The following is a 17041-nucleotide window of genomic DNA, read 5'->3' as shown; positions in this document are numbered from 1 at the left end:
TTTGCAAATGACCTTATTTGGCATCAAATTGCCACTTTTCAATGGTCTTATCAATGCATGGAGTCCTTTTATCCTGTGTGCATCAGCTTGTGATTGGAGAGAGTCAGTAGGAGGTGTTAGGAAAAGAGTATAGAGATCAACATACTGTATATAAAAAGTAGACAATTCTGCTCCTGGCACCATTATTTTTCTCATTTTATTATGTAGAAAAATTCCCCCTGGTCTGAGTTGGCGAAACTGTTCAACCTAACATTCTGCATCAAATGCGAGGACGCAATAAATGCAAAACCTTGTTTAACGCAGACGCAAACTTCTTCACTTTCATAGTCCCCTTTGGTAAATGCCCCCCCTTTGTGGTTTGTTGGATGCACAAAACCTTTAGAAACATTATATTAAGAGGCAGCAAATAAAAATATCCCTTGTGAGTACATTCACATGTCACTTAGCATCCAATGCTTACACTGCAGCCAGGGATTCTGGGGAATGACATGTAAATGAGCATTGCGGATAGTTGAGCGCGCTGGAAAGTTAGATTTTTTTTGTTTACCTAAGCGCCGAGCGTGGGTGAGCGTGTGTGCCCGCGCAAGAGCGTGCACGCAAAGCGTGAGTGGGGGCTTACATATATCTATATATGTAAGTAACCGCCGCAAGCGCAAATAATGATTTCCCTTAAAAATTCCTGATGCTTCATATACTCCCAATATTTCCTGATGCAAGTAGGATCAAATCAATGCACAGTGCTTTGATAACTGGAAAGTACGGACTGGGTTTTCTTTAACACATTAAAATTCCTATTGAAGCCTAATCTCAAGGTTTGGTAATCTGATACATGGGCAAGTGAGTCCAGATTCAGCACTCACATGTATATGACTTCGTACCAGACGGTGATGGCGCAGGATCAGATCACCCGTGGATCAAAAATGGTATTAATACTTAGAAGACATAGGTGAATCTGATACCTAGGGACACGTCTGTAAAAATAGAAAATGTTCAATTTATAGCGGTAAATGTAAAACCAAACATATTTCTTCAGTTTGGATTATTTTCAGCTATATAAAACCTTTGCCCCCCACGGAGACCACTGGGTTCATTCCAAACTCATCAATGCCGAATGCGTAAACACATTACAGAACGTCAGTCTTCTGGTTCTTCTGACAGCAAAAGGTTCAGAGTAAAACTAAACACAAAACCTTCAAAGCCCCGGTACTGACTTGCACTCTCATTGGCTAATTAGAAATGATCACAACCCACAAATAAATGGGAATGAATAACATAGAATGTATCCGTCCTACAGAGAATTCTTTACCCACAATAAACTCCTTCGAAGGACCCAATGTAATGTAATGTTTTTCTTTGGGTTGAGGGAGGGGGGGGGGGGGGGTGGAGGGAGGAAAGAGTCACAGGGGATAAATAGAATGAAATATTTGATTTTAAACCTCAAGTGAAATCAGGGTGTTATTCCCACTGAGATAAACCTCCTGTAATATAGAGTATTGCAGACACACTTCCAAATGTCAACGATACATTCTACTTAGAGAATTCGGAGTCCAGGTTACACAAGACCAGGTTGAAAACCAGCGTATAAAAGAAAGGGGTCTGAACCCATTTAGAAATACAGTGTATATATCTATGCATGTATATTTACATAGCACCAGCAATGTGTGTTGTGCTTTATAAAGTTATAATACAGACAGTATAGGGAGATAATATACAAAGTGACACAGCCCTCATATTAAATACCTGATCGATACACATATTTCTTTATTTATTTATTTATAACTAATATTACTAGTTATCAACTATTAATGTGATAATATTAATAATAGCCATATTGTGAATATAATAAATGTTGTTAACCTATATAATGGAACTTCAGTGCTGTGTCAAATACATTTTGGGTTTAAACATAGCAACTACATTTTTCGCTAACATAAGAGTCTTTTTAGGGTTTAACGCCAAGTTAAACTAAGCGGACGATTTTGACGCACTTTCAATTGATTTAGTTGTGCAGAGAAATATAATTTTTTAGTACAGTACATACAATTTAAATCTGTACGTCAAAACGAATGAAAAATAATAATTTTGGGCACAGATGGAGAAATTTGGGCTTAGTTCATAAGCACACACAAGCACAATTGAAATTGAGTTTAACATGCAGCAATTTTGCATAAAAAAGGCAATTTGTGACACTTTGCACATACCCCCCTCGCTCCACTCTTGCTTTACAGTCAACTTTTACCTCTATTCTACCTTGTTTTCAAGTGAAGATATCAATTCGAAGTGATGTGACTACAGTACTTCTCATATATATTATACCATTTAAGCAATGCTGTATTTCATGTTGTATGAGAAATTGTATAGCATTGATATATCTATCTATCTATCTATCTATCTATCTATCTATCTATCTATCTATCTATCTATCTATCTATATATATATATCTATATACAGTTATATTTGCATATATATATATATATGTGTGTGTGTGTGTGTGTGTGTGTGTATATATCATATAATGTGTGTGTGTGTGTGTGTGTGTATATATCAAATAAAAATACCACTTGTGAGAACATGCACATGTCTCAGACAGATCTGAGACGTGTGTGTGGTTTTAAATATGTATCAATTGTTTGCAGAGACAAATTGAAAGAAGTCCTCCCCATCTCACACCCCAGACAGAGATTATTGCGCATTCCCTGACAGTAACTTTGTCAGTGTGTGTTGGCGAATGGCAGTTGAGAGGTAGAAGGGTTAAGTGCACTAATTGCTTGAGGAATGTCCTGTCTGCTTGTTTGACTTTCTTTATCTGGGTGGATCTAGTTGCCTGAGCGCTGTGTGGCTGCCCCCTCTAGTGGGAGGAGAGGTCTGCCAGGGAGCTGGGATGGGACTGTAACAAGGTTGAAGTTGCTCTCTCCCCAGCTGTTGCAGAGTGAGTGTGTGTGTGTGTGTATGTGTGTGTGATACTGACATGCAGAGCAGCAGTACCCGCCTTCCTCTGCCTCTTCAAATAGCAGCACCCAGCACACCCCTCTTCTCATCAGCACCCTACCACCTTGGCCCTGGGATCTCCTGCAACGGACTTCTGAGCAACACTGGGTGTCCCAGAAAGCATGGAGCAGCCCTGCACTCATCTGCTAGATCATGCTGTGTGAGGGTATACAGGGAGTTCTTGCTGGCTGTTTAAGAACTTCTTTGCACTTGCTAAATGTGGAGGAGAGACAGGATCTGTGTTAAAGTCACTTTATGAGAAGCAAAATGTGGACTAGAACTGGCTTCATCTGCTTCGTTATGTGTATGCTGCTGCTTCATGAGGTCTTCTCCAGGAGGATCCAGATGGACATTGGTCAGTGTGCACTGCCCAAATCGGTGAGTTAGACTCTGTTTGAATTCTCTCTGTTCTCAACCTAAGTGACATGTATTGCTGATGACTTTTAGAGGTCCTTAACACCCCATCTGTTTTATATAAGCCCCCTATGTTTCCCCCCCCCCCCCCCCCCCTCCCCCCAGAATGGCAGTTCTGGAATAACCTTTTCAGTGCTGAAGGAGATCCCCATTCCTGGTTCTGCCATTCTCGGGTTACTCCACAAGCACAGAAAGAGTTACTTAAATAAATGATAAAGTGAACCTCCAGTGATGGTGGTCTATTTATAGTATCTGGGGATGCCTGCTTCAGTTACTAGGATTAAATGGATGGTCCATCTTATCAGTAGGAAAAGCACAGTGCTCCAGTGTTACTGATAATGATCCTACTTTTAGGAACTCATCAATCTAGTTTGGGATGGGGGCAGGGTGGGCAGACGCCTTTGATTTAAATCCTATTTATTATATCAGCACTGAAAAGATTACGTCTATTATGTGTACACACCCCAGTTTCTATTTACCAGAAATGCCCTGTAATAATAAACGGAGCCTGTGAATCTGCAAAGATGATCAACTGCAACTTGCAGTGAAATACAGTAGGGGGAATACCCGGATAATGTCTGTTCTGTCACCTATTGTCACATTACAGGTCTGCTGACATAATGTATAGCTGTTTGTGACCTTATTGTGAGGACAATCATTGTTCAAATCACATCCTAAAAGGCAAAATTGTAAATAGGGATTAGGGGGGGGGGGGCTAGAAATCCCATGTCCATTCACTGGTACCCCATACAAATTATGGAAAAGTAATAACGGCAGAAAGTGCCAGTTACAAAGACCCATGACCTTAATACAAAAATAGTATCTTTCTTTATAGCAACAAGAGCTGAATTCGTTTCTGTGGACCATCAAAAGGCACCCACCTGCTTATCTCTTTGGGACTATTCATGTGCCATATACCAGGGTATGGGACTTTATACCCCAGAACTCAAAAAGAGCTTTCCAGAACAGCAACAGTGTGTATTTTGAGTTGGACCTTACAGACCCTTACACTATCACGGCTCTAACCAGCTGTCAGATGCTTCCACGTGGGGAGAACCTGCAGGATGTCCTTCCTAGGGACCTCTACCGGAGACTTAAGAGGCACTTGGAGTATGTGAAGCTGATGATGCCTCACTGGATGACACCAGACCAGAGGGGAAAGGGGCTCTATGCTGATTACCTTTTCAATGCCATCGCTGGGAACTGGGAGAGGAAGAGGCCCGTGTGGGTGATGTTGATGGTGAATTCTTTAACAGAAGCGGACATTAGGTCCAGAGGTGTCCCGGTTCTGGATTTGTACCTGGCACAAGAAGCTGACCGAATGAGAAAGAAGACCGGGGCCGTGGAGATGGTGGAAGAGCAGTGTCACCCCCTCAACAGGTTAAATTTTTCCCAGGTAAGGTCCCATTTCCAAGACATTAAACTATCAGTTTCTATAGTCAGCATTGTAATAAATAATCCTATAAATGCTTCTTCTGTCTGTTTCACTAACCCTCACCCGTTATGGGATTGTAATGTTCTGGAGGGTTAAAAGGAAACACAATACTAATAGAGATTTAAGTGCAATAAACAGTTTCTTAGTATTAAATCAGTAGCACAGGAGGGAACAATAAATACAGTTTGGGGATTACTAGGGAACCTCAGCTGGCTACAATTTTAGTCTATTTGGTCTCATTTACAAGACAACAAATGCAAATGAACATAAACTAATATATTCCTGACCCCATAAATTCAAGGATCATGTATAACAGCTATAAACATTTCTCCAGTTAGTGAAAATGTTGTGTTGTGTTATTATTGTTGCTAATTGGGATTATAAAGAGGATATTGGAGTCAAATGTAAGATGCCCTAAACATTTTGCTATACAGAAATCTGAATATTATGCTTCTGGGATCAAAGCAAAATTGAGGTTGTGCCACAGTACACAGTATATTATAACAATAATTATCAATATAACACTATCTGCAAACAGAACACTGATACAGCAGAGTTCATACTATCTTGATTCTTAAGGTTGGGATATTCATTCTGCACACACTGCTTGGGACAATAACTGCTACAATCTTCCACTGTTTGGATACTGCACTAGCAGTACAGCATATGCAATCAGCAATACTGCACTTACAGGCAATACAGTAAATGGTTTACATGAAACTACGGATGAGATGCAAAGCTGGGATATTAAACTACTGCTGATATTAATAGTAATGAAACATATGATTCCAATTATAATTAACATTATTATTACCCTGTGTGCAGAGCCAAGGCAGTCCCTCCCAAGATTAAAGTGAACTAAGGACAGTGGCATGTTAAATAGATTAAATAAAGCTGATTGACATCTTTAAAAATATATTTTTAAATATATTTTTTTAACTAGTACTATTAACATGACAGATAAAAGTTGTAGATGATTTTTACAACCTTTATAAAGTATTTTAGGTGATAAGACTACACATCCTCAAAACTTGATATTTATTTATTTGTTTGTTTGTTGTTTGTATTGTAATTATGAAGCCATTATTAGTCAAACAGATAAACATAAATAGCTGATATTCCTGAATTCAGCAGAGCAAGCGAAAATGGAACATATTCTTCGTGAGAGAAGGAGCAGCTCAGTGAGTAAAGACACTGACTGGCACTGGTTCAATTCCTGGTGCTGGGTTCTTGTTACCTTGAGCAAGTCACTTTATCTCCCTGTGCCTCGGGCACCAAAACATAGATTGTAAACTCTACAGGACAGGTACTGTGTCTGCAAAATGTCTCTGTAAAGTGCAGTGTTATACGAGAACAAACAATTGTTATTATTATGTTCACAGGGTACAAATAAGTACAATTGTTATTTCAAGGGGGATTTAATATTTCTAAGGTAGCTGATTAAATACATATTATTTTGACCTGCCATCTTTTAAAACCCTAAATAATATGTTGTATTGGAGGTGTTGCTATTCAGCAGGTAGTGTGTTCCCTGCTTTGCATGGGATATTCATACCAGTCCTGCACATGTTTCATAAGTACATGTAGGGTCAAACAAGAGCAACTATTCTGAGACAGGTTTACACATTCACTGTCATAGCCTGAGCCACAGACAAAACACACAGCTCTCACAACAACATTATCCAAGGAAAAAACAATATGGGATTAAGACAACTAGAAATCAACGAGTTCATTTTGTTTTTGTTCGCCGCTGTGTGTTTGCTTTCGGAAAACATTTACATTCCTATTTGATGTTTGCATAGAATATGGATCAACAATTCTCTTAAAAGGTCAACAGCTCTGCCATGACTTTGAATGCTAAAGAAAATAATCACATAACTGGCATAGAAATGAAGTTATTTGAAACCCTTTTAGTGGATGGTGGTAACAGTGATCAGAAGGATATTACATACCACACAGTCCTACTTCAATTATGATAATGACAGTGGAATTATAAATATTTGGTAATGCCCATGCAATTACTGTTTACTTTAGATTAGCATGTCAAGGACACCTGCCTTTGTATGTAATATTGACTTTGATTTGGAGAATTCTTCACCAACAGGCTGTTCTCGGACAGTAAAAATGTACTGTGATAGTTTGCAAAAGATCCTGCACATTTTAACCGTTGGTTGATTTTAGGAAAGAGACCCAGGCAATAATTGACAGACTACATTTCTTTGATATATATATATAGACGTATAGACCCATACATATGTGTGTATATGTATATATGTGTGTGCGTGTGTGCGTGTGTGCGTGTGTGCGTGTGTGCGTGTGTGTGTGTGTATATATATATATATATTATATATATATATATGTATATATATATATATGTATATATATATATATATATATATATATGTATATATATATATATATATATATATATATATAGGTACACACAGAAAAACAAGTGTAAACAAGGATTTTATTAAAGTGAATTTTTTTATAAAGTGAATAATTTTAATAAAATCCTTGTTTACACTTGTTTGGTATGCCTGTGTGCTTCTTATAAGGTTGCTTTCTCTGTTGTTACAGTATATATATATTTATATAATAAGGACATTACACTCATGATTATCTGCAAGTATATATAATGACTTCCTTATTTCATTGGTGGTGATCTTATGTTATTTACTTATTGGTTTGATGACTTGGGTGATACTGTTTTTGGCAATTATTATAGTAGCAGTTAATAGTTCACAGCATACAGCTGTTGTAATAATATTTTGACCGGCCGGTCTTTATATATAGGGAGGTTATTTCCCTTTTTTCACCTGAGTAGTAAGATCCTGTTTTTTCTATATTTACCTAGGATCTGAGGATTACCCTGATATTTATATATTTCCACAGTTGTTGTGATCCTTTGGGGATTGTTTTATATTTATATCTGTTTAGTGTTCTCCATGTCCATTAATAAACATTTTTTCATTATTATTGTTGCTTGAGTGCTTTTAGTGGGACACTTTTCTTTTTTCTTTCTTATTTTCATATATATATATATATATATATATATAATCCATGGGCATTTTAACTAATTAAGTAATTATTATAGTTTGGGACTATGTTTATTTCTGATTTTATGCCATTCTTTAAAAAAACAAAGAAAAGCCACTAAATGTTAATATTGATTTTTTAAATATTGTAAACCATAATGTTATGAGTATCGGTCCAGCTTCAATTTCCATACAATTCATTAAAAAGTTACACACAGTCTTCAACAGAAGTTGGAACAAAATGTACATTTTGACATTAATACCTTTTAAATAAGTGCAACATGTTGAGATGTATTTTAAAAAGTGCTCAGAATGTCTTGTACCATTTTTTAATTTATTTGCTAGATATTAAGATATTGTAATAATTCATAGTATTTAAGTTTAAGCCTATATTCGTAGACTTGTTTTACATTTCAAAAGTTTCTGTTACAAAACTGAAACATAATACAGGATGAAGAGGATTAGAATAAATCACAGCGCTCAATTTAATACCAACATTTGTCAGCATTTCTAACCTTACCCAATTACCCAACTTCAAAAATAAGGTTCAGGACTCAAATAAAATACAAGGTGAGGGATTAGAAAGATACGCTCACCGGGACAATGGATACAATGTTATACTAAGTCAATGCAAAGGTGCTGTCCCAGATGTTCAGAAATATGTTTTAGAAATTGTCTTGAGTGTTCCTCGTTCCTTCTAACAGCACATTAAGGAACTTATTCTATATCAGCTGTTTTCGGCCCAAATTCCCCAAATCACTTCAATTTTGTAGTATTTTTTTTTAACTTATTGATACATTGCTTCTAACCTTCATTTTTTCTTAACATAAGCACATAACCCTGTTACTATTAATAACACCTTTACTGTCAGAGACATTGTAAGTGTTGTGGGTTCACCCTGGCAACAAAGTAGTTAATGTATTTTATTTTCAGCTTTAATTTAAAAACCTGTTCAACGCATTTTACATTAATATTCAAATGATAAAAATTATTTGAGAACATGCTGGGACTTTCAATTTATTGCGACCTCTTTAGAAGCTGTAAGTGGAACTGCACCTACAATTCAATACCTGCGTTGAAAAGATTACTATCTAGCATACAAAAAAAAAAAACCATGCATAGAAATAAGGCGCTTTCCCCTTAGATTAAACACAAAATGATTGCTCTATTTAGCTCTAGTTCCTGGAGGTCTGAGGGCTGCATTTGTGCTCAGTTGCTGTATGGACTTTTCATATGCCAGACAAATGGGATTGGGCAGCAGTGAACCTTAGTCAGGATGTAATGTGTAAATCCGATTTGATTTTCTAGGAAATACTGATCTTGGCAATGTGTCGTTTTTAAACAAAAACCCCAAAAATGTGAAAAATAGGATGGAATATATTCAAATTTATATTTCAGATCCATACTTGTAAAAACATCATCTTTGTAATGCACTGATTTCTATTGTATGACATTTCTAATAAAACTTATTACAACAAAGAAACGAAACAAATAGGGTTATATAAATTAAACAGGACACCAGACCTTTTTACGTTCTCCTACTTAAAATTTATTTGATCCTTTGTTTTCTTTTCACCCCAAACATCCCAAATTGCCTTCTGTAAACAGAGCAGAAAATAGATTCATATTTTAAAAGTACTTGTGACAGTTAAAAGGAAAATCAATGCTGAAGTCCAGTATCGTGCATATCAAATAACTGGAACTGATAGGCCTGCCAGTTTTCGGTGATTAAGTTAGAACGGCTACGCCAGCCATACCTGGCTTAATTGTTACACAAGCCAGAACTGTCTGAGTGTAATGAGAAAAGTTGTAGCTCTTGTTGGATAAATGAGATAATACTCTGATTTTGAAAGAAAGAAAGCAGACAGTTTGGGGGGTCATTGCATATGGAATTCTGGTCTGCGAGGATTTACATTTCCGTGCTGTTTACATTCACTTTAATATTTATATTCAATATAAACGGCATGCATTCAGCTTTGAAGACTCGTCATATGTGCTGTCTTTTACGTTTTTTTTTTCCAGATCCCATATAGACTGTATGGCAGAAAGTAAGGTCTTAAGAGTCATGTGTGAAACTTTCGCAGGAGTTTGCAAACCTGGTGGATTTGGGAATTTTGCTGCTCATGAAAATGTCACCGTTATCCAAAATTTACAGATATTTTCCCAAGCATTCGTAATGCATCAGAAATTCACCCGAAAAATATCTGCCTTTTTAAAAATGGGCTTGAATTTTTCAGAGAATTCCACAGGGTTACATGGCCCCTGTAAATGAAATGTCGGTGAAATTCTAGTGCGTGTTAGTGACTTTTCTGTGAATTTCATGGACACCGGTGAAAATGCTGCGTCTGTGGTATGTTTCTGTGAACCACAGAGCAGAGAAATCTTTTGCAAAAAAACACCAAAAATGTGAGAAAAAGTTAGCGAAAAAAAGTTTCAAGAACAGAACTGCAGGAAATTTGTTTTTTGGGGTGGTCAACTCCAGTCCTCAAGAGCTACCCACAGGTCAGGTTTACAGGATATCCCTGCTTCAGCACAGGTGGCTCAATCAGTGGCTCAGTCGAAGACTGAGCTACTGATTGAGCCACCTGTGCTGAAGCAGGGATATCCTGAAAACGTGACCTATGGGTAGCTCTTGAGGACTGGAGTTGGCCACGCCCGGTGTATATCCCCTGAATCCACTTACCGTCAGTTAACAGACAGAACATGTAACAGACTACTGCATAGACAAATTCCTGATTGTTCTGTTGTTAAAGCAACTTTTCAGATGTCATCATTTAGCTATGAATGTGCTTAAATAACATGTAACTTAACTTTCCATATTTTCTTTGTCCCGGGGTCTGTATCAATTTTGCAAACATAAGATTGAAAAGGAGAGATGTACATAACATTAGTCAGCAAAGATTTGAAATGATAAAGAAAAGGTTTCACCGGCACCAGAGTTAGCAGGGGCCATATTTATTTCCTGTTCGAGACCCAATGACTGTTCAGGTCTAACAACCCCCTCCCCCCCCCCCCCCCCAGACCTCTTCCCAGCCAGTAAGGAGATTGATGGACACCGTAGCAGTGATTTTGCCAGTGGCCATATCTGTTTCCGGAGAGTGCTTGGACTTCAGGCAGGAAATATCTGCTGCTTTGAAATACCCTTTCCACCTCCATTGAAACAAAGCAACAAATAAGTGATTTTATAGGTGGGTTGCTGTTTTAACCCCTTCACTGCCATGGATTGAAGGATAGGCAATAGCTGAAGACATACATAACTGAAAATAATCCTGCTGAGAGCCTGCTGGAATCTTATTGTGGGGGCACAGAGGATCTTTTGTGGGAGGAGGGTGGTGTCTTGGTTGCCTGGATAAGCGTCATTCTGGCTGTCTCAGGGCAGGCTCACACATGGCATTCCCAGGACACCAGCTTTGGGTTTTGCTGTGTGCTGGTGGCATTGAGTACTGGTAGAACAAAGCAACCCTGGAAAGACATTGCAGGCGAAAGGGATCACTGTATCAGTTGGAGAAGCAGATAACAGCACATTCTGGTAGCGCCACATGTACCCAACTTCCAGCCTCCATGATGACAAGAGTTTGTGCAGGAAGTGATACCCAGAAAATTTCCACAGTCTAGTAAAAAGTGCAGTGACTGATAATGGCCTTATTCTTGTTCATTCATCTCGGATGCTCTCACAGCCCCAGGACACGCCAGCTCGGATTAAAACACTGATAGGATTACGGAGGATGTAAATTGCGTTTAATAAAGGAGCAGAGGGTGGTCCATCTTCTTTGGCCAACAGTGATATTATCTCATCCTGTCAGCCCCTGCAGCTTCAGAGAGTCCTGCAACATAGGGGTTAAACCTTCCCGGCACACTTAACCCCTGCAGCACCAGAGGCCAGCAATGCATAGCTGCAATAAGGTGCTACCTCCTCTAGCTCTGAAACGGTTAACAGCAATAACACTGAAAGATGCCTTTTTGTGAAATGTTCCATCGGTTTTCTATTTTGGAGAATTGTTGATGTAAATCATACAAAAAAGTAATATATATATATATATATATATATATATATATATATATATACTGTATGTGTGTATATATATATATATATATATATATATATAAATATATATATATATATATGTTTATACTGTATATACTGTATATATATCTAAACTATATACAGTATATCCTACTTTACATGTCAACTCTGATCCGAATCCTGAAACTTTGCTTTGCATTATTTCCTCCTGCATACTACCCAAACAAATGTACTGCGTATTTAACATACCATAACCCCTTCACTTCCCAACTGCCCATGTTTACCTGAGACAGTCCCATTTTGCACAGGTCTGTAGAAAATTACAAACAGGTCAGAAATATCTGTAGGCCGCAGGAAAGACACCGTACCTTTTTTTTTTTTCTGGGAAATAATGTATCACGTTTTTAGAGCAGCCTCTTCACATACTGTATAGAGAAGTGTGAAAATATCCAAAAGTGGTTCACACATTTTTATTTTATATATCTTCTGTACATTTTGCATTGCTTAAAAATGAGCAACCCGGTTTTTTTTTAATGCAAATTTTCAACAAGAATTCACAGTTTTGCCAGGCCTAGCATAAAAGGACAGCAGAAACCCGATGTCAGGGTCTGGATTCAAAGGCTTGGTGCGTTACTTGGCCGCCATTGAAAAACGTCACGTTTCACCTCGTCCTCAAACTTGCCAAAAGTTTCCCACATCTCAACTCGCAGAGAGCTGCCCTGTCGGAGTCTCCCTGAAATATGGTACCTTTATAAAGAGATGGGAATTATTTGCCTCGATGGAAACTCCTACACTTTTTGTTTGGGAATTGGGATGACAGTTTCCAATGGGCTGTTTACAAAGTGTCTGTACCATTCGCGGATTGTTGTCTGGGAATGAACTTGTCAAGTTTCACTCAGGAAATAGCTACTTTAAAGTAATGTTCCACTGCTAGAACTGCGTCACGTCCTCCTGCTTTGAAGGAAGTAACTTTAGAGGCTATCCCCAGGTATCAAATACACAAAGATATAATTACCCTGTGATTGTTCATCCGCATGATGGCATCACAAAGTGAAACTGGAATAATCTAGATTACCATATTTTATGTTTGTAGTGCTGCAAAGGTGCAATTTAAGTTTAAATTCTATGTACTCTAAAGCAGCTGCTCAAGATGTCTTTGGCCAAAAATCCCCCATTGAAATCAATATAGACAATTTAGAATTATCCGCTTCGGACAGGGGTGGGCAACTCGAGTCCTCAAGGGCCACCAACAGTTCAATCTTTAAAGATATTCCTGCTTCAGCACAGGTGACTCAATCAGTGGCTCAGTGGAAGACTATTGCGGGCTGCAGAAATTATATATATATATAGTTGGTGGAGATGAAGATCGCAGTTGGCGAAGAAACTTTTTACCAACAAGGAATGCACTTGTGAAGCACACAGAGCATCTAATGGAATTCACAATTTTTTATGCAGGCAATACCCATCAAAAGACTCTTTTATCCTTAAAATAGGAGGTCTCTGTCATGGGTGCATAACTGAACAAAAAATGTGCAAAGGGAATGGCTATACTTACAGTAGGTTTCAATATATTTTTAGTAAATAAAAATATCACCTGTGAGCACCATCACATCTCAGACAGGTCTGCAACCCTGCTTGTCACCATTATCTCCCAGCATACAGTGCTTCCACTGCAGCCAGGGATTCTGGGAAATGACATGCAATGAGCACACTGTGGCACCTTTTGCTTCTTATTCATTTTAACATGGACCCCTATAAGCGTATGCTTGCCACATTACGCAGCTGTTCTGCACAGCCTGGGATAAAGAAGTGTATAGCCAGTAAACCTACTCACAGAAAAGCTTTAACCTTTTGGGTCTTATCAGGCTGGGATAGGTTTCAACCACACATTAAATAAGATATAGTGGGTAAAAAAGTGACAAAAACCCTCCACCGTATATGTAAATATATATATGTAAGCGTTTTGCAAGCCTATAGTCCATCATCCGAGTGATTGTGTGGATGCGGGTAGAATACTCCAGAAAGTTGCACCTAAATGACTTTATGAGTCGTGCAAAATCATAACAATGTAATCGGTTTACTTATAAAGATTCAATTACCCTTAAAATAAAAATGTTACTTACTCCTGTTCTATTTAAATGAGTCAGCTACAAATTCACTGACATTTTCAGACCCTTTATTGCTACACGTGCGAAAATTGTAATGTTCCTATTATGGACTTTTGTTGGGATCTTATCATCTTCCACTAAATAACTCATCAGGGAGAAAGAACATGTATACATTTTAAGCTTAGTTTAGGAAGGTTGCCCGATATGGTAAAACGGGGGTAATTCTGGCTTTGCAGGATCTCAAACCCACTTTCACACAACCTGGATTAAATAAGTGTAGTGTGAGCAACCCTTTAAGGGGCAGCTTCATTTTTGTCTGTTTGAACTGTTGAGTGTGGGCTGGTCAGTAGGTCTGCATTGTGATGCTGAAACCAGACAGAATTAGGTTATGATTGTAAAAGTGCTTATTCTGGCAATCGGGAAGGTGTTTTCACATAGCAAAGATGTGTGTATATTGCAGAATGTTCCCATGTCACAGAGATACTTATTCCAATTAGGCAGTGGGTGATGCAAAGTGTTGCAGGCTTCTCGGGCAGCGCAAGGATAAGAGATATGATTCTTTTCTATTCCATTATACCAGGGGTGGGCAACTCCAGTCCTCAAGGTTCACAAAGAAGTGAGGTTTTAAGGATATCCCTTCTTCAGCACAGGTGGCTCAATCAGACTGAGCCACAGATTGAGCCACCTGTGCTGAAGCAGGGATATCCTTAAAACCTGACTTCTTCGTGAACCTTGAGGACTGGAGTTGCCCACTCCTGGTTTATACCAAGGATTACATTCAGAGTGGGCACAAATGGCACCAGGAACGTACTGATGTAGCGGTCATTTGTCTTTTATTTATTTTGCTGCCTGACCCAGAACTGCAGCGATGCACTGGTTGGATTATATGGTGATTATTATTGACAGGGCACAAAGGCTGAGTGCAGTATGACCATAACCTGTCCCTTTTTGACGGGCACCTCGTGGGCTACTGGATGCAGAATATTTGTTGACCCTCAGTGTAACCTTGCCCCTTCTTTTGTGATTGTACATTTGGGAGAAATAGGGTGGCCACATTTAAGTTTTTATAATACAGGGATGCCGAAATCCAGTATGAATGTATGTATGTATGTCTTTATTTATACAGCACCATTAATGTACATAGCGCTTCACAGCAGTAAAACACGTGGCAATCTTCTAAATAACAAATAATATAAATAACACATAAAGGGGAGAACTGCTTCAGACAAAAGTAACATTTAGGAAAAGGAGTCCATGCTCTGAAGAGCTTACAATCTTATTGGTTGGTAGGAAGAACGTACAGAGACAGTAGGAGGGTGTTCTGGAAAGTGCGTCTGGCAGGGACCAAGGTTTTTGTATGAGGTGTTAATTATCAGCCATGGAGCTACTCGTGTGCTTCCTTAAGCAGGTGTGTTTTGAGGTGGGTCTTAAAGGTGGATAGAGAGGGTGCTAGTCGGGTATTGAGAGGAAGGGCATTCCAGAGGTGTGGGGCAGTCAGTGAGATAGGTTTAAGGCTAAGGCCCCGCTCCCTCAGTCAGCGCGCCCGCACTGCAGACAGGCGGGGCGCTGACAGACACAGACCGCGATATGCGGTCTGTAGGGAGCCGGAGCGGGAGTGGGAGGGAGGGGGGCGGGAGTGGGAGGGAGGGGGGCGGGATCTGATCGTGGTGCCGTCCATCCCCCCACACACATACACACACATATACATATACACATACATACACACATACATACATACATACACACACACATACACACATACATATACACTCACACACTTTAACCCGCAGCTCCTTCCCTGCTCCCCGCCCAAGGCGCCTCCCATCTAGCTCCTTCCCTCCCCTCCTCTCCATTGGCTGACTCGCGTACCACGTGACGCGTCAACGCCGAAAATCACTAGATTCTTGCAGCATCGGCCAGCTGACGCGTCACAGTACGTAGTCAGCCCTGCCGGAAGGAGGCAGCGGGGGCAGGGACAATTCGGGCAAGGGTCTGGTTGTCCGCGGCCGCGCGCCCCGCCGGCCGCAGCGGTTTTGCAGCCTAAGGCAGGAGAGGGCTTTAGATACAAAAGGGGTAGAGAGAAGACATCCTTGAGCAGAAGGAATGGTGTATAGCAAGAAATTAGGGCTAAGATGTAAGGAGGAGTAGAAGAGACTAAAGCTTTAAAAGTGAGGAGGAGAATTGAGTGTGAGATGTGGGATTTGATAGGAAGCCAGGAGAGTGATTTCAGCAGGGGAGACGCTGAGACAGATTTCGGAAAGAGTAGAGTGATTCTGGCAGGAGCATTTAGGATAGATTGTAAGGGAGACAGGTGAGAGGCAGGAAGGCTGGACAGCAGGAGGTTACAGTAGTTGAGACGGGAGAGAATGAGGGCCTGAGTCAGAGTTTTTGTGGTCGAGCAACAGAGGAAAGGGCCGTCTTGGTAATATTGTGGATCAGGCCTGCACAACATGCGGCCCATCTGGACTCACTGTGCGGCCCGCAGGGTCCGGCGGCTGGTGTGGCGGCGGGGTGCGGCGATCTCCGTCTTCTCCCCTGAAAATTTTACTGTTTCCCCTGTAGGTCCTGAAAAAAATGGCCGCGCGGCGGCAAATTACGCGTGTTGCCATAGCAACCGGATGCTAAGTGACAGCGTAACGTCATGGCATCACATTGCCATGGCAACGCGGCGTCATTTGACGCAGCGCGGCCATTTTTTTTCAGGACCTGCCAGGGAAACAGTAACATTTTCAGGGGAGAAAACGGAGATCGCCGCGCACCGCCGGACCCCGCTGCCGCGCCGCACCACACCTGCGGTAAGAGTTGCGAGGGAGGAGGAGGTAAGAGTTGTGAGGGGGGGAGGTAAGCATCATGGGGGGGGGTAAGTTGTGAAGGGTGGAGGGGGTAATTTTAATTAAAGTGCGGGCCGAAACTGCTTTCTTTGGAGCAGTTTGGCCCCTGTCACTTTATAAGTTGCGCAGGCCTCTTGTGGAGGAAAAAAACGACAGGTTTTAGCTACCTTTTGAATGTGAGAAGAGAATGTGAGAGAGGAGC

General features: G+C 40.0%; 1 protein-coding gene across 2 annotated transcripts in view; it reads left to right on the top strand.

Annotated features, from left to right (window-relative positions):
- The first annotated feature begins 2824 nt into the window (after window positions 1-2824).
- TRABD2B (TraB domain containing 2B) overlaps window positions 2825-17041 on the top strand; it is a 237770-nt gene continuing 223553 nt past the window's right edge. The window contains exons 1-2 of one of the 2 annotated variants that reach the window (XM_075616276.1): window positions 2825-3367; window positions 4239-4799. In XM_075616276.1, the coding sequence (XP_075472391.1) occupies window positions 3245-3367; window positions 4239-4799 (684 nt within the window). In that variant the 5' untranslated portion in view covers window positions 2825-3244. The remainder of the gene's footprint in view (window positions 3368-4238; window positions 4800-17041) is intronic. The other variant, XM_075616275.1, reaches the window with a different exon arrangement.

Source organism: Ascaphus truei, chromosome 10 (assembly GCF_040206685.1).
Source record: "Ascaphus truei isolate aAscTru1 chromosome 10, aAscTru1.hap1, whole genome shotgun sequence".
NCBI lineage: Eukaryota > Metazoa > Chordata > Amphibia > Anura > Ascaphidae > Ascaphus > Ascaphus truei.
This window is presented reverse-complemented; position numbering and strand designations above follow the sequence as displayed.